This window comes from Athene cunicularia, assembly GCF_003259725.1.
Source record: "Athene cunicularia isolate RWA chromosome 3 unlocalized genomic scaffold, athCun1 chr3_part1, whole genome shotgun sequence".
NCBI lineage: Eukaryota > Metazoa > Chordata > Aves > Strigiformes > Strigidae > Athene > Athene cunicularia.
Genome location: NW_020799097.1, coordinates 119888828 through 119914381, shown reverse-complemented (window position 1 = coordinate 119914381; position 25554 = coordinate 119888828). Strand labels below are relative to the sequence as shown.

The following is a 25554-nucleotide window of genomic DNA, read 5'->3' as shown; positions in this document are numbered from 1 at the left end:
GGGAGCGCGGTTGTGCCCCCGCCCCGCGCCGCTCCTCACGCACAAAGTCTGCGGGTGAGGAGATGGGGAACAAAATGGTCGCACGTAGCCTAAGAAAGAATGCAACAGGCCCAAATTTCCTGGGAACCCCCCCACTTTCTGAGGGCAGAGCGGCCGGGCGAGCAGCCCCCTGCCCGGCACCAGGTCCTTGCTTTAGTTTTAATCAACTTTTCCGCTGTTTTCAGTTTATTAAGTGATTGCCTGCCCTCCTGCAAGTGCGGGAATGCCTTTAGAAATGGCTCGCAAATCAAATGTTTCGTCCAGCCCCTTTCCTTGGCACCCCCCGATTCGGCGTTATTCTCTCAGCCCGCAAACCGTTTCTCGGCTGCGAGAAGGGGCCGGAGGCTTTTGTTTCACCCATTTCCTCGACTACAATTAGGAGCTGCAACTTCGGTGATGAGGCGAAGCCCGGCTCTATCCCTCCCCGCATTTCTCCTCCTCTTTCCCAAGCATCTGCCCCAGCTCACCGCAGCCAGGCACAGCCCGCTGATTTTTTTTATTTTTTTTTTTTTGGGGTTTTTTTTTTTTTTTTTTTTTTTGGGGGGGGGGGGAGTGTTGAGGGTTTGCTTTTTTTTGTTGCTGCTTCTTAGTTTCCCGCCCCCCCCCGGCGAATAAAAGCCCTTGCTCCTGCAGAGGCAGCTGCCTTTCTAGCTCAGTCCTTCTCTTTGAGGTAGCCTCAAAATTTTCATCTCTCTGCCCGCAAAAGTGGGGTTTGAGCGCAACCCTGGCGCGGGCGGGCAAAGTTGCGAGGAGTGTTGCAAACGCGACGATGAGTGCATGTAATTAACTAATTCGTGGAGTACTGTTAGCCAGGGGTTACTAATTGGGACTGAAGGGAAGTCGCTTCCCTTCTTCAAGGGATCAATTCTGGCCAGTTGACAGAGTAGAGCGGAGTCTATCGTAAACAAGATTCACACCGAAATGCAGAATTACTTTACAATTAAATTGTATTCGTGCGAACGAGCACAGCGGCTGAATGCGTCTTCTTATCGCCACTTACGTATTTCCATGTAAATCTTCTACTGCAGACAAGTATAGAAAGAAGAGGCTGAAAATGTTCAGACTTTACACACACCAAAAAAATTCATTATCCTGACCCCAATTTCCTTGCCTAAAATATGCTGCCCAAAAAGATAGAAGCATCAATTATGCTCACCATCTATTGCCTGGGGATATGGCGTCTTAATGAACATTTCTTTGAATTAGAGAGAAAAATGCATTTGTCAGTTCAAGTGTACAAAGAAAAGAATTATTCGCTATAAAACAGAAAGATCAGTATGTGTTTTTTCCTTGTCAATATATGCCACGCATTAGGTCATACCTAAGAGGTTTCAGTGCCCTTCCCTCTCAAAAAAAAAAAAAACCCACACCCACTCACCCTCAAGTTTCCTTTAATTTTTTCTAAAACATACAATACAGCCCAGTTTAAGATCAGCTTTCAAATATTTCATAAACAAAAGGTATACCTGGGTTTATAGAAAGCCAATTATCTTAAAATATACTGAGCTTATTTTAATCCTTTTATTCATGCTTCTATCAATCTTTTCTGTTTTTCCATCCACGTTTAATCACTTCTAAAAGCTGTATTTTTTTCCTGCCTTCTGTGCTCCTCCTGTATACCAGAAACAGTGACAACCCTTGGCATATATTTTAAATGCTAATTCTTTTTTTTTTTTTTTTACATTCATACCATTTTATTTTAAACTGAGAACGCCAGATAAATACCATAGTTAATCAGCATGGCAAATAAGATTCTGTAAACTCTCGGAGTGATTTTTTTTAAACAATATTTAGGGGTTTTTTTTTAGTTCCTTCTTTTGGAGGCTGCCAGTGTTTTTCTCAACAGGAGACTTGGTTGTAATTAAAGCAGAGAAAACTGGACAGCAGCAAAAAACATCTGACTTGTGGCTCTTAAAAGCACGGGTTTTGTAGCGTGTACCACCCCCCAGTGGGCAAAAAACTCTGTAGTAAACTCACAGCACAGAAATAAAAGTGTATACATTTCACAACAAGAACAAAATAAAAATGCGTTTCTGGGTAGGGTTTTTTTTTTCTTCTTCTTTTTTCCTTTGTCACCAATACCTAAAATTTGAAAGATTCTATGTGTCAGGCACTGGTGACTAATCAGAGCAATCGCTGGAGTTTGCAAACTTCACAGTGCAATTACTTGAAGGGGCTTCAGTTGGTAGATGGCCATCTTTGCCTCCTCCTAGCAGGAAGCATGGATGTTAATGGCTAGTTATTTCTGAAGGTTTTTTTCCTTAAATCACTTCAAAGCACAGGAATGTCCAGAAGAATGAATATGGTGATTGCTTACATTTATTTGTAATAAGTGACCACATATCACTCAGGGCAGGCATCTTGAAAAGCATTTCCGTAAATATCTGTTATATCATCACAAACTCTTCTTCCTTTCATGGGCTGTAAGAATTCAAGCAATCTTAGAGCTTCACATCTTCTAAAAATCTTATTTTTTGAGAAGCAAATTTAGTAATGGGGAGATAAGCAAACAACTGTTTTAAAAGGGAGAGAAGCAAAACTACTGAAACGTTAACCAGTGTTTAAGTAATACTTAATGTTTTGTGCCAGGAACTCCCTATCAGGTATGATTCCACCTAAACTTGTCAAGAGGGGGAAAAAAAATAGAATTTACTTCGAAACAATGGCAGCATTTGTTCCCTATTCTTTTACAAGTTACCTCAGCAGCAGCTCTCAAAAGAAAACCTAGAAGCCATAATTGGCTAAACTCAAAGAGCACTAAAACACCAAACAAAAAGCCATTGCAAAACACTCCCCCTCAAAGTGCTTTTTTAACGTGCAACCTTTGCAGGAGCAGAGTAGTCAAAACAAGAAAGAGAGTAGGAATAGCTTAATAGTCTGTATCTTTTCAACCTAGCATCTTCAAAACCAGGAAGGCTTTTAAAAGTAAACTTCAGAAGAGAATAACTCTTAGTTCATTTCCATCCTCTACAGCAAATACTGGTTTGGCTCATCTAAGGTGTGGAGTCCAGCTTTCACCCAAAATCCATTTCTAAATCAGATTCACTTGCATTTGAGGGAAGATCACATCAAAATTTGCATTTTTTTAAGACACTTGAGTTAGAACTAGGAAGACAAAAGCAATATTATATTCAACTACTACACAAAGGGGGGAGCAAATTTTCTAAATAAATAAATAAAACATTTTCCAACAGAAGAAAAAAAAAGAAGGCAACCCAAATTTTACCAAAACACAGAGATACAACCTGACTGAAGGGCTCACTCTCACTTTATAACAAACTCCTTTGCATTCTTTACCCCTTGGAAAGACAGCTAGAGGACCTTCTGCTTGCCTAGCACCAAACAAAAGACTGGGGCACCTTCCTGAAATATGATGATCGTGGAAATTGCAGCTCCTAGACAGGGTGCTTAGAAAGCATTTTGCTGTCACTGTCAACTAACCCTGAGAAATACACTTAAAAGAAAACAAAGTATGGGTATTGTTTTAAGTGTAGATTAACACTGTGGAACATTTTTTTAAGGAAAAAAAAAGTTGGTGAAGCTACTTGAGAGGCAGCATGACCTTTGTAAACTAAACTGGCAGTACTTGCACTAGATAGACTTCACAGGTATTTTAAGAGATAAGTACATTTTACATTTCTGATCCATTTCAGATTATAAACAAATAATGGAGGTAATTCTGGAACGTAAGTACACTGATTAAGCAAAAGTGTTAGGCTTCTCAAATACATATATTCTACTGTTAACTTGAAACGATACTCTTGTCATTTATAACCTAAAAATACCGAGCTGTTTCCCTTCCTCCTGTTACTTTGATGGTTAGAAAGAAGCCCCTAAACTACCAGAGTTCCTGCCAGAAAACACAGAGGTAGATTAGAAATTCAAATAAGCATTGTGTGACCTCGAGTGAAGCAGGTCTTGATTTTATTCACATTTTATCACAGCTTGGAAAGAAAAGATCTCTTTGGCACCATTTTTCAAAAAACTCTGAATTTTTCAAAAATACCAAAAAACTTCTTTTGCTGTCGCCTGCCTACAGGACAGGGAGTGCATGCAGCTGGACTCCATACCTTATAGTAAATACCGTGTTCTCCTTCAGTACGTTTTTCTTTTATAGTGCAAATTACTTTGAACTTTTTAAAATAAAATGTCCCCCTGCTTAGCTGTACCACAGCGATAAGTACACGCGCAAGGCTCACGCATTACCACTATCTGTAGTAATACACTTGCTTACACAATGTCCCAGGAAAAGTAATTTAACCATGCAGTTCAGCAAAGTTCATGAAAACATTCAACTTGGAATAAAGATAAGCAAAAAAGCTGCTGTTCAGTTGCTCCAATGTTACTTTTGTTCCCAAAAAAAAGTCATTTTTGCATTTAAAAATGGATTTTAGCACACGCTTTCTAAAATCTACTCTGTTCAAAAGTATTGGCTTCTTTCAAAACCATGTGTCCATGAAGCCTCCCAATTTGATGTTGCAGAAACCTGGACACAGTGTCTGTACCAGTGGGGGTCACTTTTCTTTTCATCCTGACGGATCAACTATAATGACTTGATGTCAGGGAATATTTAGAGACAGCTCAAGAAGGGGAAAGTTGGAGCATGGCAGCAGGATTCCCTTCTTCTCTGTAGACAGATCACTGGAGCCTTTGATATGCAAAAAACATTGTTTTCAGCTATGGTTTGAGATATAAAAGGGAAGTGCAGGATATCAAACAATCACAACCTGAAGAAAACTATTCTGAGTTTAAAAAAGGGAGTGGGGGGTATAGTCTTAATCCACATTTTTGAAACGGTGTAGTCTTCTCCAAAGAGACCTGCTTTTATTTTTCTCTCTCTTGTTTTCATGTAATTTTGAGAGAAGGGATAAAAAAACTCCAAGAACTTAATGAGCTTTAGTGCCTTCATTTTAATCCTACACATTGCTGCTATAATAGCGGCAATAAATGAAGGGATGACTATCAAATGGAGCAAAGAGGAAACAGTTTATATGCTAGAAAGGTAAAACAAATGAGCTCACTTTCTCGTGTGTACATATATATGTAATGTATGCATACTAGAGCCTCTGTTTTGCATAATACTAACATGTTTTTTACAGCTCTAAAAGTTCTAAAGAAAATTTATTCTTTTTTTAAGTACTTAAAAATTACTGTAGCCTTCAAAGCCCTATTTAAGAAATTTATATTCCTGCTTCACAATGGACTTCCAGAAAATACCCTCTATTATAATTTCACATCAGTTCCTAAGAGATACCATTTTTTCTACAGCTCTTAAGCAACTGTTTATTGCAAAGTTTCAGGAATAGATCCTGAAACTTCTTTCCCCAAACACTTCAGTAATACAGACTAAGAAAACTGGACACTGCAAGAATATGGAGCCTTTTTGTTCCCTTTTATAATGATTGCATAATCAAATTACATAAGTTACCAAAAAAATATGCATTCCCTTGTATTCTAAAAATGTGGCCACTCAGACTGAGTCTTTGCCTTAAATCAATCATACATTAAAATACTTATTTATACCACGGTGGCAAAACAAAATGAGTGTGTCTCATTTTCATTTACTACTTTCATTACACAACTGCTGAAAACAAGGTGCAAAACCAAATCTCAGACAAGCATGAGACCAGCATCAGGAGAGAAGAGGCTTTACCATTCCCTCACTAGACAGTCATGCCTACCTCTAATGTTGGAGGCTTTTTATTTTTTTCGTAATGGTCAACATTTTTCTGTGAAAAAGAGCAGTATAATTAGTATCTATGTCGGTAATTTTGTATCAGTGCAAATTTCCTGTTACTGTAGGAGTATTACAGGTCTACTTCATGAGGGAGCTGCTTCAAACTGCAAAGACAGAGTTTTAAAACGGAGACTGTTTCTGGTTTTGTCCAGTATTTTATGAAGGACTGGCAGCTACTCTAGTTAAGCTCAGAGGAAGGCAGCTAAGCAAGTAGTATTCAGCATGCCGTTTCTTCCTAGCATTTCAGTTCTGAGGAATTGTGCTCAGTTTTCTGGACGACATGCAGTCACAAAAGTGAGAAGCAAGTAAAGGTGAAGGATTTTTTTTAATTTCAGATTTAACCACTTCTATTCCAGACATGCTCTCAAAGATTACAGATTTGGTATCTCACTGGACACTTTCTGCAGTAGTGGTAGGAAGTAGCCCAAGTTAAAAATACCATTCAAAAAATAATCAATTACAGTTTAAGAAATAGGAACAGCCAAGCTGAAAATACTTTTTTTTTTTTTTAATTAGAAAAATCAAGTAAAATGATAATCTAAACACCAGTCACACTGTTCAAAGTGACAAATACAGTAGCTTACAAGTTCAGACCACAAATCAAGCACGTTTCGTGGACAAAACCCACATATACGTATTTCTGTTGTCAAAGAGTTGATACAGATGCCTAGCCTAGTCCCCAATTCAGAATCAGCATGCTGCAAATGTGAAATATCAATACAGTATTTTAGGAAAACCATTTCCCCCTTTATCCAGTACCTACTAAATGGTAATTAGCTCCCTTTACATTTAAAACCAAGGAGAGGATCATAATCTACCTGAGTTTACCAAGAACACAAAAAAAGCAACAGTTTTGGCCTCTTCCAAGGAGGCAGGACCAGCATTTGTAATCAGGTGGGAAATACAATTTACAAATATTTTGTCTGTCAGTTCAGGATGACTTTCTTTTCTATGAAAGAAAGGAAAAAATATTTCCAGCAAAACTGCAGTAACATGAAACTAAACAGCAAAACGTTTTCTTAAAGAGCTCTGTATTTTACTGAAATACCAGTATTTTGGGAAACCAAGATATGCTAGTCATGTATACAATAAGCATAGCATGGTTTATATAGGGGATGCAACACAACTGTGAATACTAGTGTCCACCAGTTGTTATTAATTCCAATTTTTTTTTGTTTGTTTTTACTTTCACAGGAAATTAAGAGTTCACGGAAAGCTTTAAAAGGCGAGTTTTCTGGGAAATAAATCATATTTTTTGTGGGTTTTTTTTAATGAAGAAAACCATCTGAATTGCTTAATGTTTCTACGGTAGAGAAACCTGCACTCTTGCAGCGCAGGAGGAATTCTTTCCTGCTTTACAAATTTGGAGGAAGTGTTAAAAAGCGAGAGTCGGGAAATGGTTCTCTCAAAGAGGCGCGGATGTATCAGGATGTAGTTACTGCACAAATTTATACTTGGATAATTCTGGACAGGAAAAAGCAGCCCCATTCCTGACCTCCTGAAGAGGCTCCCATCCTTCAAGCCTCAGCATAATGAATAGTTTGCATCATGCAGCGCTGAAGTTACCACCTCCGACTACTACACTGCACAGAAGAGTTTGTAAGAGTTACAAAGAAAGTAATTCCTGCTAAAGGCATTAAACCAAACAAAAGAGGTTTTTCATTCACAGACTTTACATGAGGACAAAAATAGAGGGAAGCTGAAGCTTTTCTCCGCCCTGGCCTGGTGTGCTTATGGACCATGATAAATCTTGGTTGGAATGCTCATTGAGTATCGTGCCAGGAGCCAGGAAACACACACCACCAAGAAGGACCGTCTGAGTAAACGCCGTCGAGAAAAAAAACCAGCTCCATGGAGTAAACCATAAGAGTGACTCGTGAGAAAGACATTCCTTTACTGGATATCCTCAAGCACAAAATTTACTCATACTTTTAAATACGGTAGGATCAATATTAATTTCTTTTCCTTTTTGTGCCTTAGAGAATAAAGTTCAATTAGTATATGAACCCACAAGAGAAAAGGTCACGACACTGCTTAATGCATAGGTCATCTTGCAGAAGTTCTCACAACCCTAATTACAATGGTAATTGAATTATGTTGTCTTAAAAGCTATAAAAATGCTAATTACCTGAGCTCAATGTACAAACACACTACCAATGCAAAGCACAATTTTAGTCTCAAGAGTTAATTTATATTACCCTACCTTGCACAGTTTAAACTAATAAGATGGGAAAATGTGGTTAAACCTGCCAGATAGTCTCTTATTAGTGTACTGCTTAGTAAGGAGACTTTTGAGAATGACAAATATTTAAACATGAAATTAAGCACGTAATAAAATACTCCATCCAGTCAACTAGAAAGCCATAGCTCTACCAGCTACATCAGGTTGTTAGCTACCTACCAATTGTAACATTCACCTTCCTAAACATTACAGCTCAAAAAATCAAGGAAAGTAGGCCGCAGTATTTACAAGATAAACAACACAGCACTGAGCACTCACAAAACCTTGGAAAAAAGTCTTCAGCTGGCCCTTGCTCTTTGGTCTGCATTTTATGCTTTGTCATTAGAACTCTTTTGAACCTCCAAAAAAGCCACCTCTAAACTTGAGGGTTTGGTAAGGGTTTTATAGTTTACTTAAGGGCTGCTGGGGGTAGTTAGCTGGCTTAGGAATGACTCCTTATCTTTCAGATATAGAATGATTTACTTGAACTCTGGTGTCAGCTCTGTACTTATCTGGTATCTGTGAACAAAGATTGTCTCTACACATGAAATGTGAAGGAATCCTTAGAAAGAGCCTTCTTGCTTAAACAAAACCATTCACAGATCAGACATACTTGATTGTATTATTCTCGATTACTATGCAGAATAAAATGTTAATTTACATGAACAAGAAACAGTACCATTATTAATGTAAGGAAAAGAAAGTAAAATGTCTCTATGAGCTTGAATATTAGTTTCATATGCATGTTTCAGATGTTCTGTAATGCTGAATTTTCATTGCAGTTTCTTCACTGATGATCTGGATAATTTTGTTTGTTTGGTTTTTTTAGATTGTTGAAGATCAGAACTGTATACAAATCTCATCATTCCTGACCATGATTAGTGTAACCTGGAGCATCTTCCTAGTTTGGACTAAAATAGGGCTGTTACTTGACATGGCACCTTGCTCTGTTAGTGCCAAACCCTGCCCTTCAGTATGTCGCTGTGATGTGGGTTTCATATATTGTAATGATCGCGATTTGACATCTATTCCTACAGGAATCCCAGAGGATGCTACTACCCTCTTCCTTCAGAACAATCAAATAAATAATGCTGGGATTCCTTCAGAACTGAAGAACTTACTTAGGGTGGAAAGAATATATTTATACCACAACAGCCTAGATGAATTCCCCACTAACCTCCCTAAGTATGTTAAAGAACTGCATTTGCAGGAGAATAACATAAGGACCATTACTTATGATTCACTTTCACAAATTCCCTATCTGGAAGAACTGCATTTGGATGATAATTCTGTTTCCGCTGTTAGCATCGAGGATGGAGCTTTCCGGGACAACATCTATCTCAGACTTCTTTTTCTCTCTCGCAATCACCTTAGCACCATTCCCTGGGGTTTGCCTAAAACGATAGAAGAGCTACGCTTGGATGATAATCGTATTTCCACCATTTCAGAGCTGTCCCTTCAAGACCTTACAAATCTAAAACGCCTTGTTTTAGATGGAAATCTTCTAAATAATCATGGATTAGGAGACAAAGTCTTCATGAATCTAGTCAATCTTACAGAACTGTCGTTGGTCCGCAACTCGCTCACAGCCGCACCAGTAAATTTGCCGGGAACAAACCTAAGAAAGCTTTATCTTCAAGAAAACCACATCAACCATGTGCCACCCAATGCTTTCTCTTACCTAAGGCAGTTGTATCGACTAGATATGTCCAATAACAATCTTAGCAATTTACCTCAGGGTGTCTTTGATGATCTGGACAACATCACTCAACTTTTTCTTCGCAACAACCCTTGGCACTGTGGGTGCAAAATGAAATGGGTACGCGACTGGTTACAGTCATTGCCTTTAAAAGTTAACGTACGTGGACTGATGTGTCAGGCACCAGAAAAAGTACGTGGAATGGCTATCAAAGACCTCAATGCGGAACTGTTCGATTGTAAGGACGATGGCATGATAAGCACCATCCAAATCACTACTGCGGTACCAAACACGTTATACCCGGCCCAGGGACACTGGCCCGTTTCTGTGACCAAACAACCAGACATCAAGACTCCCAACCTAAATAAAAACTACAGAACCACAGCAAGCCCGGTACGCAAAATTATTACAATCTTTGTGAAATCTGTAAGCACTGAGACCATTCACATCTCCTGGAAAGTTGCACTACCAATGACGGCTTTAAGACTGAGCTGGCTCAAGATGGGTCACAGCCCTGCCTTTGGATCTATAACTGAAACGATAGTGACGGGTGACAGAAACGACTATTTGCTGACGGCTCTTGAACCAGAATCGCCGTACCGTGTATGCATGGTTCCCATGGAAACCAGCAACATCTATCTCTCTGATGAAACGCCTGAATGCATCGAGACCGAGACAGCACCTCTTAAAATGTACAACCCTACCACGACCCTCAATCGGGAGCAGGAGAAAGAACCTTACAAAAACTCCAGCTTGCCCTTGGCCGCCATCATCGGTGGCGCGGTGGCGCTGGTGGCCATAGCGCTGCTGGCCCTGGTCTGCTGGTACGTCCACAGAAACGGGTCCCTGTTCTCCCGGAACTGCGCCTACAGCAAGGGACGCCGGAGAAAAGATGACTACGCCGAAGCGGGAACCAAGAAGGATAACTCCATCCTAGAAATCAGGGAGACTTCTTTCCAGATGATACCAATAACCAATGACCAAGTGTCCAAGGAGGAATTTGTAATACATACCATTTTCCCACCCAACGGCATGAACCTGTACAAGAACAGCCACAGTGAAAGCAGTAGTAACAGGAGCTACAGAGACAGTGGTATTCCAGATTCAGATCATTCACACTCATGATACTGAGGGACATGAAAGACTGGTTTGGGTTTTGTTGGTTTTTTTGGTTTTGTTTTGTTTTTTAAAGAAAACGAGAAAAGACTGACTTAACAGTTGCTGTTCTACTGCAAAACACTGGATTAAAAGACTGACAAAGCAATGTACTGTACATTTGCCATATAATTTATATTTAAGAACTTTTTATTAAAAGTTTCAAATTTCAGGCTACTGCTGCGATTAATGTAGTGGGGATACCTGACCACAATTCTATATTTTAGTATTTTTTAGTAATTTGTACTGTATTTTCCTTGCTAATATTGAAGTTACAGACCATTTAACTTTTGTGTTCTACTGAGTAAGATGACTTGTTGACTGTGACAGTGAATTTTCTTGCCGTGTTGAGCAGTCAGAACATTCATCTGAGATCCTTGTAAGTGTAAGCACAGGCCATTTTTCACTTTGGTATCAATAAAATAATGTTGAACCTGGCAAATCAGGAAGATCAAGAATTAGTTGCAAAAACTTACAGAACTTTCAGTGTTGGGTCTATTAAATCTGTAAACCACAACAATATTCAATAAACAAAAATGCGTGTAGTAATGGGCAATATCAGCTGTCTGGATATATCCATTCAACAATGGTGAAATCCAATTTAAAAGAAAATGAAATAGAGGATACGCATAAGACTTCAGGCTTTTGACACGTGAGAAAAAAAAATTGATCCTAATTGAGGAATTAAAAAAAAAAAATGCACTGGGCTCTACAAATCAAGGGGGTGGATGCAGTTTAAGGATAGATTTCTGGTTATCTAAGCCAGTGGTCTGCTTATGACTGAGAAAACAGTGATGGATGGTCACAGGCATTGAGGAGGTGAGGTAGGAGGACAGAGACAACACTTAGAAACCACTTTGGACAGAAAAAGGGCTGAAAGTGCAGTTTCATTGGAAAGAAAAAAAAAAAAAAGGCAGGACAAAAAAAAACAGGCAATATAAGCAAGGTCTCAAAAACTTTAGTCACAAAGGTGAGCGGATAATTGGGGAATAGAGCTATTTTAAACCGTATACTCAAACAGTATACAGGTATGTGTTCAGTATACTGCCATTACAGTCAGGAATACTGCCCATTACTGTCACAGTTTTCCAGAAATCCCTTGATAAATCTGTAAGGTAACATGTTTCTTTCTGCCTTCCTATTGAACTATGAACTATTTCATGTTTATTAAACCCCAAGCCACTCTTTGTTGCCATAATCATTTGTTTCTTCGACTAAAAACCAAAGTGCTTTGTATGCCCTTTGGCCAGTCTTGTGTGTGCCTTGATCCAACGCTACATGTATCAAGCTTTTAAAAAGTAAAAAAAGGGAAAAAATAAAATACCCAGTTTTTCATATGTAACTTAACCATGAAAAATATTGGTCTTATTGATGAATAAAGTTGAAAACTTAGTTCAAAATAATGCTGCACCTCTGCAGTGCTCTGATAGGAAACCCACTCAGAAGCTACTACTTTTCGGGTCATGAGCTTCACCTTTTTCTTTGTTCAACTTGACAGCATTACACGTGAAGTGTTTCTTTATTATGAATTACTTGGAAAACAAGTTTTCACAACTTTGAAGTGTGTGAACAGTGAAAGGGGAGGCGTTGCAACCCTCTGAAAGTGATTTTTTTTTCCCAACAGAAACGGTAAATGAAAAGAAAAATGCTTAATATTTTGGACAATATCTCAGACAAGCAATTCAATGTTAAGAGAATTTTAGCAGTGCTTGGCCTGTCTGTTTTCCTGAGAGTGGTAAAGGATGGAAGATTACAAGAAAGAACAGTGACAAACATCAAGACTGATGGTTTCAGCAGTCAGCCTGCCAACAGTTATCCTGCCAGAGATCCATCTCACTGCGCAGACCCAAAACTTCCAGTAACTCAGCTCTCTTCACCCTCGTTTTCCAGATGTGCACAGGGGGTTTCCTCTCCAAACTCCCTACGCCATGGTACTTATTTCCTCGACCTCACCTTCAAGAATGCCTCCTGCAGTTCCTGAGCAGTGGAGGAGTTCCAGATTGGAGGAGCAGCACTGTGCTTCCCTACTGACCTTACATAAATAACATCATCTGCTTCACATGGGGCACTGACTGGATCCAAGACACCAAAAGTAACAGAAAGGGTCACGTTATGCTAGATATGTGCTCAGCTCAGTGTAATGTACTAGACAAGACTATTTTGCTCTATTTTCCTATCAGGTACAAATCTAGGGAAGGGCATGAAAGCCAGGACTAAGCACATGGAGCCTTATTACGTTCTTGTGCAGAAGGCTTCCTGAGCAGTAAGTGGGAAAGGAAAAACCAACACAGATAGAGAAGAGGGACCTGTTTTTCATCTAAGCTACACATAGGGACCCCTTATGTCAGACATATATTTAATGGCTGGATCACTGACAATAGATAACTAGTTCTTTGCCATCAGCTCTCTGATAACAAAATTAAATGGGTTTTGATGGATTTTTGAGCAATTTACATCAAAATCTCTCTCCTAGTTGACTCCAAATCTGTGCTGTGAAAGGGGTAAAATAACAATGCGTACTCTCCCATGCCTTTTCTGAGGCACCTCAGCCAGAGGTGGCCAGGTAATGGTACATACCACCTACTGCGCATCTCGGGTGATGCCCTGCAAAGGTCACATGGGGCTATAAAAAAGTTGCCATTTGAGGAGGAGATAATTGCACATAAATCTTAAGTATGAGGACAACTCCAGCAAGTTGGTCCAGTTGTTCCTGGTTCACCTCCATCAGAAAGAGAGTGAAAACCTGGGCAAGTCATTATGTCCTGTGCCGAGACCAAGGCCAGGTTTGCAGGGAGAGCTGGCGTCCTCATGCTGCAGCTGATGTCAATGGGAAAAATGGCACATCCACGCATGCAAGATCTTCCTTAGGTTCTACAGCAACTTTTATGCAACATGTCTCATAGTAATTTGGCAAATGAAAAATTGATTTCACACCAAACTTTGTATTATTTTCTTTGGATACTTACACAAATTTCTATTCTGCTCCATGTCACAGCTGTCTCTTCAAGACTCTTCAACTTACCATGTAGCACTGCAGTTATTGCATGCAATGCTCTCTAGCATCATCCATAAGTCCATTCTATTAGACAGTTATATACGTAGGCAAATCGGATTACTACATTGAGCAGTTAACACATTTATCAAAATAACATTAATCCACATTAAATTTATCTCAGATAATTTTCTAATTCCATGTTGTTTCAGTGTACTGGTCAATATTTAATTGTGGAGCAAGGAGTGGAATTCTTTTCAGCGTTGCCTAAACCTACGTGCAGGGTTAATTTTACCAGCATCCTCCATATTAAAATACTATGCCAAGTATCTTACATTCTTTGTTTTCTCTTTTTTTTTTTTTTTTTTAATTTATATTGCTATCCTGAATTGCTCACAGTTCTGTTTTAACCTGATAGCTGGCTCCAAAAAAGACCTGGTACTTTGGAAACCATATTAATTTTGTCTCATCTTGGTACCTTCCAGAACTAAATCTGTTTGATTTACAAACTATTCTTTCCTAGCTTTGTACAACAGCCTGAAATGCAACAACTGTTGGGGTTTGGTTTTTTTTTTTTCTCCTGGCTTTAACAGTACCAAATTCAAAGTATTATGGTCTTGGAACACAATTACCATTTCTTCTGCTAATGCACTAGCTAGCATGCAAGCGATATTGTGCCAATGCTGTACATATTGAATGTAGAGCAGCAAATGCAATAAAGCAAGAGCAAAAGTAATAAAGCCTTATGTGCTATTAAAATAATTCACTGATGACATAACACACTTCAAGCACGTATAGACTTCTCCGCTAAAAGGATGCGATTTTGCATATTCACCTGCAGCTAAAGTAGGAGAAGATCTTCAAACGTGAGCTGGCAGATGCCATCTGCCTGGATTTATCCAAGCCACATTTGTTTGGGATGGTTTTGGATGAAATCATAATTCACACTGATACCCTCTGCTTTCAAAACACTTTAATCTTGCTTCCAATCCATATATTGTTTCAGCATCACCTCGGGACTGATCTTTGTTTAATTAACTGTTTCTTTACTGATAACAGAACAACAACAAAAGCTTCAAGCCACAAGCCAGCACTAACCACCAGTGAATTTTAATTTTTTTTTTTTTTTTTAAACAAAGCATGAAGTCACTCTGTAACTTCGAGTTCCTTCTTCCAAACTAGCCCAGACTGGTTTAGCCAGAAAGGAAAAGCCCCTTGACAGATTTCAGCCATGAAAATTTTATACTTTTTTTTTTTTTCCTTTTCAAGTGAGTTTAATTTGGGGGCTGACAGGGTAGAGTCCCATCCCTATGATACAGTTAGAGCCCTTTCAAACACTCTGAAGGTACAACCATAACACAGGTATCAGACTCTGGACACGGATGCTTTCAAAGTTTTTTCTTTTGGTAAACACGCATGTTTGATTTAATTTGAATAGTTACTTCATCAAATCATTTCATGTTCCTCTAAAAAAATCTAGATAAAACCCACACAAAGTAGGTGGGTCTCACTAAGATGGTGACAGAGTATCTAGCTCAAAACAAGCATCATCTGTGTTTTACCAGCACTGGACGACTCATTTTACGGTAGTCTTTAAATGATGCCTGGGGAAACAATCTGGCCCTAGGGGTAAACCAAAACAGTTCAACAAAATGGGTGTTAAAAGAAATAACCATCCTCTGGATTATTGGTGGTCTAAAGCAAAGGCACACAAAGCACATTTTTGAAACTGAGCAAATGTCCACTGTGCATGGACATCATAAATGTCCTACGCCTAAAACCTACAGGCCAGGATTGCAGAAGTGTATTACCCAACTTCAACCACTTCTCAGACCCCTTTGTGTCTTCTCAGGATGAAAATGTTGTGGAGTCATAGTCTAAAACCCTGCAAGACTAACAACTACATGAGCTGAAAATTTTTGAGATTTGAAACTTTTGAAAAGCTGAAACTTTTTGAAATCTGAAGCTGGACCTTCTAATCTTAGCAAGAGCACTCATAAGTGATAAAAATAGAAGCATCTTAATAGGGCTAATTAATCTGACTTGTTAAACTGGTTGATAGTATTCATATTAGGCTGATACTCTGTCCTGAACAGCCCTCTCAAGTAATCAAAAAAGGGAGCGGGTCACCGTCAAGTGCTAGTGTGTGCTCCTGTCCCCTTGCTGAGCTTAAGGACTATCTATCTATAGATGCAGCCGTGGAAGGTTTACTTGTTCAAAATCAAGGGACTGCATGATGTTCTTTAATCATTAACTGTGGGAACATCATTTACAAAAGGATTAAATTATGCACATAGTATGCATAATTTAACTTTATTCATTTATGCAAAATATTTAAAAATTTATTTAGATCAGAAATGCACATCCAATTTATGTAATACTGATTTTCTCCAGTGGCCTTAGTCCCTGATAAATGCCTACTAGGCAACTGGCTTTCCAAAATGAAAACAGATGTTTTCTGAGGCTGTGGGGATTGGTTTTGTTTAGTTTAGGGGTTTTTCTTGTCTTTTTTCTTAAATTAAGAGGCATAAATAACTTCACTCCAAATGTTTCCGTTTTCATTGGATACAAAAGTGAATTGGTTGACAATTTTAAGTGAACACCTGTCTCACATCAATACAGGTTTAAGGCAGCTGCTGGTAGGGTAAAAGATCTCTCCACAAACTGTCCTTTCCCATCTCCTCACAATAACAGTTTCCAGGATTTTAACTTGAAGTCTTGCTTTTATTGCAAGAATTGCACTAGGGTAATGAGATCACTTTTCACCACTGTAAGTTCCCATTCAAAATTTGGGTTTTTTAAATTTTGAGCTGCACGTGAGCAGCCCTATTTAAATAGGAAGTCATGAAGTAGAAGCAGAAATCTTTCAGGCTGGGTCATACACAGCTAGCCACATCAAATCTTAAGCCTCTGTCCAACTCTGAGCCTGCTACATTAACATCGTTTCCTACATTACTAGGACAAGCATTAGTAGCTCAAACAGAGTAAGAGAAAGCATCCTTACCCTACATGTCATCATAGACTACCACTCTGTTATGTGTAAAGTGGAGTTAACTTGGCTTCCTTAAACTTTAGTGCTGGTTTTGTATTGATTCAGTGTTAAAGTACATAAATAAATTCTTTGAAAAAGGTAAACCCATCTACCCAGGAATGCTGATGTTCTGACAAAGGCAGAGGATTTAAGAAGTCAACATTGTAACTCTTACTCCAGACATACATGCAAAACCCAAGCCTGCATAAACCCTACACATTTTTTGATTGCACGTATTATATGCTCAACTCCAATTTAAGCTACATTAATCAGAAAGAAAAGTTATTCGCATTGCACTCCTCTAACGGGAAACAAACTAGAAACTCAGTCTATTTTCATTTTCTACACAGTATGAGCAATGTGAGAATGTGCACAACTACAGAATCTGTGGGTTTGTGTTTGTTTACCTGGTTTCAATAATGTTCACAAGAAATACTGAAGATGCTTATTTTTGAAGCCTGACAGAATACTGCCCACAAGGAACATGAGCACATTAACAGACAGAAAACCACATACAGAAAAGTGCTAACCCAGTGAGTAAATATAATTTTAGGGCATTAGCTGATAATGCAGAACCTCTGTGCCTCATGTCTTTAAAGCCATTATTTGGTTCTAAGAACTCCTTAATGGCATGCTACTTACTTCATCCACTAAAAATCTTTTCATTTCTCCCTGATACGGAAATTACATACAGCCCAGGGAAATAAAAATTAAGGAAAAACCCCACAGCATTCCCAGAAAACTGGAAGTCTTTCTGGTCACTGAAACCCGGCACTTAGCAGCCAAATGAAGTGAAAAGTCAGGTACAGGAGAATACCACTGGAGGAGCTAAATTGCTGACATCATGCGATTTCCTTAGACAAAGGAGAAAAGGCAGCAATGGCAACAAAAGAACTGTATGTAGGACATAAACAGCTCAACTACAGCTGTCTCAGACCCCTCAGTTCTCAACTTAAGTATCTTGCTGCTTTTGACTACAAAAAAATATTTGTCAGTACCTTGAAGGGTTGAGAAAGTTGAGCACTAACAGGACCATAACTACCTCTGAGCTCTTCTTTCCATTCATTTTCTTTTCTTTTTTTAAATAAAGCTCATTGAGAGACTTTGTTCAGTAAACATGACTGATTTGCATGTAAAAACCTCTTCATTGCTAATTGCACCTGTTGATACACAGTGGAATATGTATGGAAGAGGGCTAAACCCTCCTTAAAAAGTTTGCATTTAATTCCAAGGTAGGCACATCACAAAATACTTACCCTGGAAGTCTCTGCTATTACCTAAGCTTACAAATACATGATGTTATGGGGCAAAAGAAAGAAAGAAAAGAATCTTATATTCCTAAGAAGTTGCTCTCAATGTTACTACTTTCCTCTGGCTCATATCTGAACTTAGGAAGTCAAAATAAACAAGATCAATTAAAGGGAATTTAGGGGGAGAGATGCAACACCACACAATAACATTTCTACTACTGAATACTGAATTATACTAAAAATAACTACTTGATTTATCATAGCTTATCTTTGTCAGTAAGCGCGCATGTCTATCTGCTGGCCTGGGGACCCAATGGATGACAGGGCTGTGCTCATCGGCGCGTTCCTAGGGTACCAACAGAAGCATTAAGAGGAGCCAAATGCACCTAAAAACCAGTAATAGCGACTGGTTTTGTCCCAAAAATTTTGTCCTAAATTCTACAATCTATTACTATCCTATGCTACGCTTAGAGAAAAAAAAAAAAACAAAAACCAAACAACCCAAAGACTAAATGACAAAGCTTTCAAGCATGGATGATTTAATGCAATGCCCAGTTTTACCTGTAAAGTCAATTTTAAAGGTTTGATTTCATACTCAACATTAGCTCTCATGAACACATTTTAATCAAGGCCTCCCCTGCTCCGATATTTTTCACTATATATTCTGCATAGAAATAAATGGAAATTTGTTGTCAACTGACTTTTAACATTTGCATTTTTTTAGTTATTAAATATTAAAAGCACAAAAAGTGGTTTGTCAACTGAGTTTTAGAGATGGGAAAGGGAAAAGAAAAAGAGACATTATACTAAGATGATTATTAGGGAGGGAAAGCGTGCTACAATATGCTGCAGGTAAATTCCATGTTTTCCTGATAGGAGAAAAAAATTAAAACTTTGCAAAACTATATTGACAAAAGGAGCTACTCATGCAAGAAGAGATTCTTGTTCCCAAAGCAACTGCATCACATTGAGATGGGAGGAGAAGGGAGTCTCTTTATTGATACTGATTTGAAGGTGATAGTCTGTGTCCCATGAAGGAGCATCCCACTGATACAGTAAGTACAGGCTTGGTGGTCTTAATGTCTAGTTTAAACTTGATATTAGCATCGCAGCAAAACTAGAGGGCACGCAACCCAGCGACTTAAAAAACAAAAAAAAAAAAAACAAAATCCAAAGAAATCAAGAAACAACCAACCCTGCAAAATCCTCAAAAAGCACCTATCAAAGTGATTTCAATCCAGTGATCTGGTACAAAGTCAAAGGATGTAAACTCTTCTAATCCCACGCTTTCAGCTTCTCCAGTCAGCATTGTGAGGGCCTGGCTGACACCTCCTCCAAAGGACAGCTAGGTGGTGCCTCCCCACACGGCTCTTCAACCATTTGCAACTTGACAGCTGTGGGCTTTGGGTTTACACGCTGCAAAAACAACTGAGGAGGCAAAGAGCGTGAATGGCACCCTTTCCGGGCCAGGAGGTTTTATTACAATGAGTTTAGCTGTGGGCAAGCTGCTGTAATCAGCACATTTTTGATAGGTATTTTATTTTTCCTCCACAAAATACCTAACACTACTGAAAGCACACACTGTCACATTAAACACTGTTTTGTTAAAAATAAAAAAAAAAAACTATTGTTGTTCTCTTCCTGCTAATAAAGACTAACTTGATCCTTCAGTATAATCCCTCCAAATCAATTAAAACGTATTCAGTGGGTTGAAAGGATACTAGTGAACTATTAACAAAAGCCTGGTTTGGATTATGCAAAACTTCTGTAGCAAATGGCTGGTGCAAAGATTTCAGTGGCAAAATACTTTAGAGAGAAGCAAAATAAATCTAGCTCTTAGAAAATATTTCTCGTGCTTTGCTCACTAGTTCTAGCAAGATATTAGATCAAATTCCTATATCACCTCTTTCTAGGGTTTGCAAATCAATCTGTGAATGAAAGTGTAGTCTCTCATAGCCATTGATAGAAATCTGTACAGTGCTGCCATAAACTGGTGGTTAAAGACAATAAATAGGAATCTTAAAACAGAAGCATCTAATGTCTGGGTACATTTGGTCCATCACCATCAACAGATGAACCCATCTAGGATGTCCTCGAGCCTTCCCAGGAATGAAGCAGTGTTCCTGAAGATAGGGAAATAACCATGCCAGGCGTCAATGGATGTTGGAGACCTGCCAAGGTATTTGTTGACATGTCTCACAACCTGCTGAAATGCCAGTATGGAGGGGGAAAGGATTTTTTTCCCCTACTCGGAAGAAGCTTCAGCAGGTGCTCTTATCTGCACTGGGGCTGCTCAATGGACACTTACTGCTTCCTTTGCAAGAAATTAAAATTAGGACGAACTTTCATCTGAGAAACAAGCCAGGGATCACGTTTTCTACTACTTTTTCAATCTGTAGAAAGCTGCCTCTGATGTCTCACCCTTGGGGCTTGATCAGACAAGGAAGGAAAAGTAGAGCATTTTAAAGACACTGGCAAGCATCTAGTCTTTCAAAATGTCATCGCTAATCTTCACATCATCCAGCCTGCTCAGTAATCAAGAGAGAAAAACTGTGCAAGTGCAAATTAGTGTCACTTATGTCCTGAAAACAAGTAAGAAAGAGGATATGGAATAAGCATGCCCAAAAGCAACATCAAATTTATTCTCCATGATCAGATGAAGGATTACTGAAGTTTGCTTCACCTCACACAAAAAACCCCAACCTAACATGAAGATATTTCCATGACATTTACCATTTGGCTGAGCAGGTTAGTGCTACATGAAAAGGACCACAGGCTTGATGGCAGTGAGAACAGGAAGGCAAGGAGTGGTTGTGTCAGCTCTTCCAACGATTTTCAGACACTGCCAAGATAGAAAATGCAACTCCTACAAGATGATTTTTTTTTTCTTTTTTTTCTTCTTTTGGGTCTGTTAACAGACAAATTAAGAGGAGCACCAAGGTTATTTTAGGGCATTATGCATCCCAATGACCCAGTATGAGTAAAAATTTATGTCATGTCACCTGTTCAGGTGTAGGACAGACATCTAAAGATCAGCCCTGTCACCAAACCCAAGACACCACATGCCAACCTGAAGCATCTCTCTCTTTCAAAAGAGGACAGCAGCACTGTGAGCCCACAAACGAGTGACCTCAGCACAAGACTCAGCACATGAAAACCTGCCAGCGTTTCCCTGAACTGCTGGAGGACAACAGGAAGGTGTACAATTGATACACATGCACTACGAGTTGTCCAAGACCTTTAAACTCCTATTCTTCTGGGGGCTAACCCAGATTTGACTATTTCTCTAGCAATAAAATAATTGCTCGCTACTTAATACCTGTGATACATGACTATATGCTGATGATGCAGGTTCCTGGAAAACTGCATAGTGCTGGGGGGTTCACTGTTAAATTGACAGTTTTGCAGGAGTAACCATTGTACCCGCCTAGAAAAAAAAACATGCCCTATATGGTGAAAGGCAACAATGATAATTGCAAGTGTTCCATATTAAAATAAAACTAGCAGGAAATGAAAAGAAACAAAAGATAAAAACCACTCCTGCTCACTGTAGCAATCAACTTCCATATTCCAACTTGGTTTTAAAAACATAGAAGTATTCTGTGTCCAGAAAAATCTTTCTTTAAAAAAAAAAAAAGTTTTATAAGGCCTTTTTGTGGTATTCCTTCTTCACTAATGGTTATTAAAAGTTCTTGTAATCAGCTTGAAAGAAACCATACAACTTAACAGTAATTCTTAGCTCAACTGTAGCAGCAATAGCAGGAATCAGCACAATACGCTGAGGAACATAAAATGTACTAACCAGATATGAAAAAATCTACAAAATACTGAAATCCATGAAAGTACATATGGGATCATCAGTTTTAACACTGTAAAATCTGTGGTATTTACCTTTCCATTCAAAACTGCTCTTCAGATGACACTTACCCTGAACTCTCAAAAGCATCTATTATGCACAGCCATAGTGCAAATGAGAAAATTAGTGCTCTAAATCCATCTACTCACCATTTTCTTTGAAAGTATAACAATAATAATAATAATAATAATAATTTATTTTTCCCTTTAAATTAAGTTTCATCAGTCATTGTCCTTTGAAATAAAGATACAAACATATGGTCAGATATTTTTCTGTGTACAGCATCATCATTCTTAGGGTAAAATTAATAGCTCTTCCAAGCAATTTTTGCTAAGTAGCCAAAATCCAAAAGTAAAGACTGAGCAAGTTACAATACTAATACTAATTTATTAAGCTACTTACAAATGTGTTCATCTTCCCCCTTTCTTCATTCGCAGCATTATAGGATCATTTGATAAAGCAAAACTGCAGATGTTCAACCCTTTGTTTACTAAGGTAACTGTGGTTGAAAACAAAAAGGAAGTGACAGCACTAGGGCTACCTCATCTTAGCAGGAGTAATGCTCTGCCGGAGCGACTGCTGCTGGAGCAGATTAAATAGTAGAAACTCTGAAGAATGACATTACTGGGGTGCTCTGCAATCCAGACACACAAGAAGGCAGAAGCAAGAGCCTTGGAGAGTCACTACTACCTCCCTTCCATAAACCACCTGTGTACCTTTCCCACCACTTTGTTTTCTGGGCTAAGCAATATGTTTTCTTATACCCACCATCCATACGGAGACCTGGACACATTACACCAAGCCAAATATACTGGCCACTCTTAGCATAAGCCAAGCCTGACACATTTATATCTCTATCAGCACTAATTCTGCCACCTTTTGAGGCAATGATAAAACTCACGCTGCTCTGCTGCAAGTAGAGGTTCATCACAGTCAAGCACTTCCGAACACAGAATCACAGAATCATCTAGGTTGGAAAAGACCTTGAAGATCATCCAGTTCAACCACTGACCTCACGCTGTCCGCTCTCAAATCTACCAGATCCCTCAACATTGGGTCAACCTGACTCTTCAACCCCTCCAGGGATGGGGACTCCACCACTGCCCTGGGCAGCCCATTCCAACGCCCAACAACCCCTTCTGCAAAGAAATGCTTCCTAAGAGCCAGTCTAACCCTGCCCTGGCACAGCTTGAGACCATTCCCACTTGAACAAAGTTACAAGTGACAGGACAAGAGACTCACCCCCAGCTCTCTGCAACCTCCTTTCAGGTAGCTGTAGAGGGTGATGAGGTCTCCCCTCAGCCTCCTCTTCTCCAGACTAAACCCCCCCAGTTCCCTCAGCCGCTCCCCATCAGACCTGTGCTCCAGACCCTGCACCAGCTCCGTTGCCCTTCTCTGGACACGCTCGAGTCATTCAATGGCCTTTTTGTAGTGAGGGGCCCAAAACTGAACACAGTCATTGAGGTGCGGCCTCACCAGTGCTGAGTACAGGGGCAAGATCCCTTCCCTGTCCCTGCTGGCCACGCTATTTCTGACACAAGCCAGGATGCCACTGACCTTCTTGGCCACCTGGGCACACTGCTGGATCATATTCAGCCAGCTGTCAATCAACACACACACACCCCACCCCACCCCAACTGGCAGCGCTCCAGCCACTCCTCCCCAAGCCTGTTGTGGAAGTGCAGAAAACATACCACGGGTTCACAAGACAATTAGAAGCTCTCAACTGTTACTTGCATGTTGTCCTGTAAAACTCTCTCATTATGGGTACACCTATCTCACAGCAACTTCAGTTTTTTAAATTCTCCTAGAGCAGGTGCTTTTGAAGGCAAGCACCACAACATCTAGTCTTTGGGACTGCATTTTAAATGACAAAAGCTAAAAGGCTCTGATTAATCAAAGCGATTTATTTTTTTTTTCTATCAGAAGATCAACTGTTTCACACATCTACTGTTGGAAAGAAAAGCACAAATCCAGGCAATACTTTCTATTCCCCACTCCTATTCTAGGAAACATGTGTGGCATTTATAACCACTGTATAAAAGCTCATTAATACTATATGCTGACCTATATAAAAAGCGTTATTGGCTTAACACAATAGGAGACACTCTCCTGGAAAACAGGCAAGGAAAGTCGAGAATGGCTCAAGATAAGCCATCTCTCCACAAACACTGGCTCAAAGGATGAGATCATTAAATGACAGTATTAAAAGCAACCACCATTTTTCACCTCATCTCTGCTCATTTAATAACTAGTTTAAAACCACAGAATAAAAGCCCAGGAAACACCCCAGTACATTTTATAAGGTAATTCTCTCTCAAAGGGCCGATAGCAGGCAGGGAGTGGGAGAAAAGTTTATTTTAGTTGAGCTAATCTGACAGACTGGCACCTACTCAGAGGTGTCAGAAGAAGTCTGGCACGTCCACACAACCACCAAGAAGCAGCAGTAAATCCTTAAGGAAGACAGCTGCCTATGCATTACATTCGCTTTTTAAATATTTCTCCCCTAGAGGCTTTGTTCTGTCTTCACAAAGAAATCGTTTAAAGCAAGCTCCCCAATCAATGTGCTCTGAGTAGATTTACATCCAACGTTTGACCTTGGGGTTTGCCAAGACTAGGTAATGCTCAAGGTACCATGCCCACGGGAAAGCACCAAACAGGGGGTGAGAAATAACCTATCCACCATCCTAAGTGGATTCCGTAATTACACTCGATGCCTACTCCTAAAACCATCTTAAATAAAACCAGCTTAAATAACTGTGCTTCTTTGTTGTTTTTCTAGGCTGAAGCCAAGCTCTTTGAGGCTACTTGTAAAAATGTCGGCCAATCCTTCCACCATCATCCTCATTACCCTTCCTTGACCAGTGGCAGTTTAAACTCATCATCCTACAAGCAAGTAGGACACCTTCCTCCTTTGCTGCTCTCAAATAACAAGGCCGAGCTTATGGAAGAAATTAATATCATCCGTCCTTAAGCACATGACATTCTCCTGAAACCAATTAATAGCAGGGGAAAAAGGTTCTTCTCACATAATTATCCAGTCCTCCCTTGCCTTGCCAACATCTCTCGGCTTTGGAGTCGGCAAATTTATTTAGCATGCTTCTAATTCTTCTGTAAAGGCTGCTAATGAAAATATTAAATAAAGCATGATTTTATACTTGAGGAACTCCTGCAGTAACTTTGTATATTCAGCAGAATAAAAAAAAAAAAAAACAACACAACAAAAAAAAACCCTAAAACCTCACAGCGATACAAAGTTATGAAGAATGACAGTGTTGCAAGACTTCAATTTTTAAAGGCATTTTAACCACCTTAAAAACCCTTCTTGAAGGATACCCGATTTCCATGATGCAATCAAATTATGCCCAATTATCTCAAGTATTTTGAGCATTTGTGCCAGCCATCCACCCTGAAGAAAAACAGAAACTGAAATAAGACTGTTTGACAGACATAGATGCAGCAAGACCAGCAACCGCTTTTATTCAAGCTAAACCGAAAAGGTGGCCATCATCATCATCTGGTTCTCCCAAGAGGTCCCTATCATCCACATGAAGATGCATTTTTAGCATCACAA

General features: G+C 39.3%; 2 protein-coding genes across 6 annotated transcripts in view; one reads left to right on the top strand and one right to left on the bottom strand.

The window, feature by feature from the left end:
* The window catches only part of MACROD2 (MACRO domain containing 2), an 887639-nt gene that overhangs the window by 774192 nt on the left and 87893 nt on the right, over positions 1-25554 (bottom strand). The window lies entirely within an intron of this gene.
* On the top strand, positions 6974-11808 carry FLRT3 (fibronectin leucine rich transmembrane protein 3). Its single transcript, XM_026844749.1, has 2 exons — positions 6974-7716; positions 8827-11808. The coding sequence occupies exon 2, from the start codon at positions 8872-8874 to the stop codon at positions 10819-10821; it is 1950 nt and encodes a 649-aa protein (XP_026700550.1). The 5' UTR covers positions 6974-7716; positions 8827-8871; the 3' UTR covers positions 10822-11808.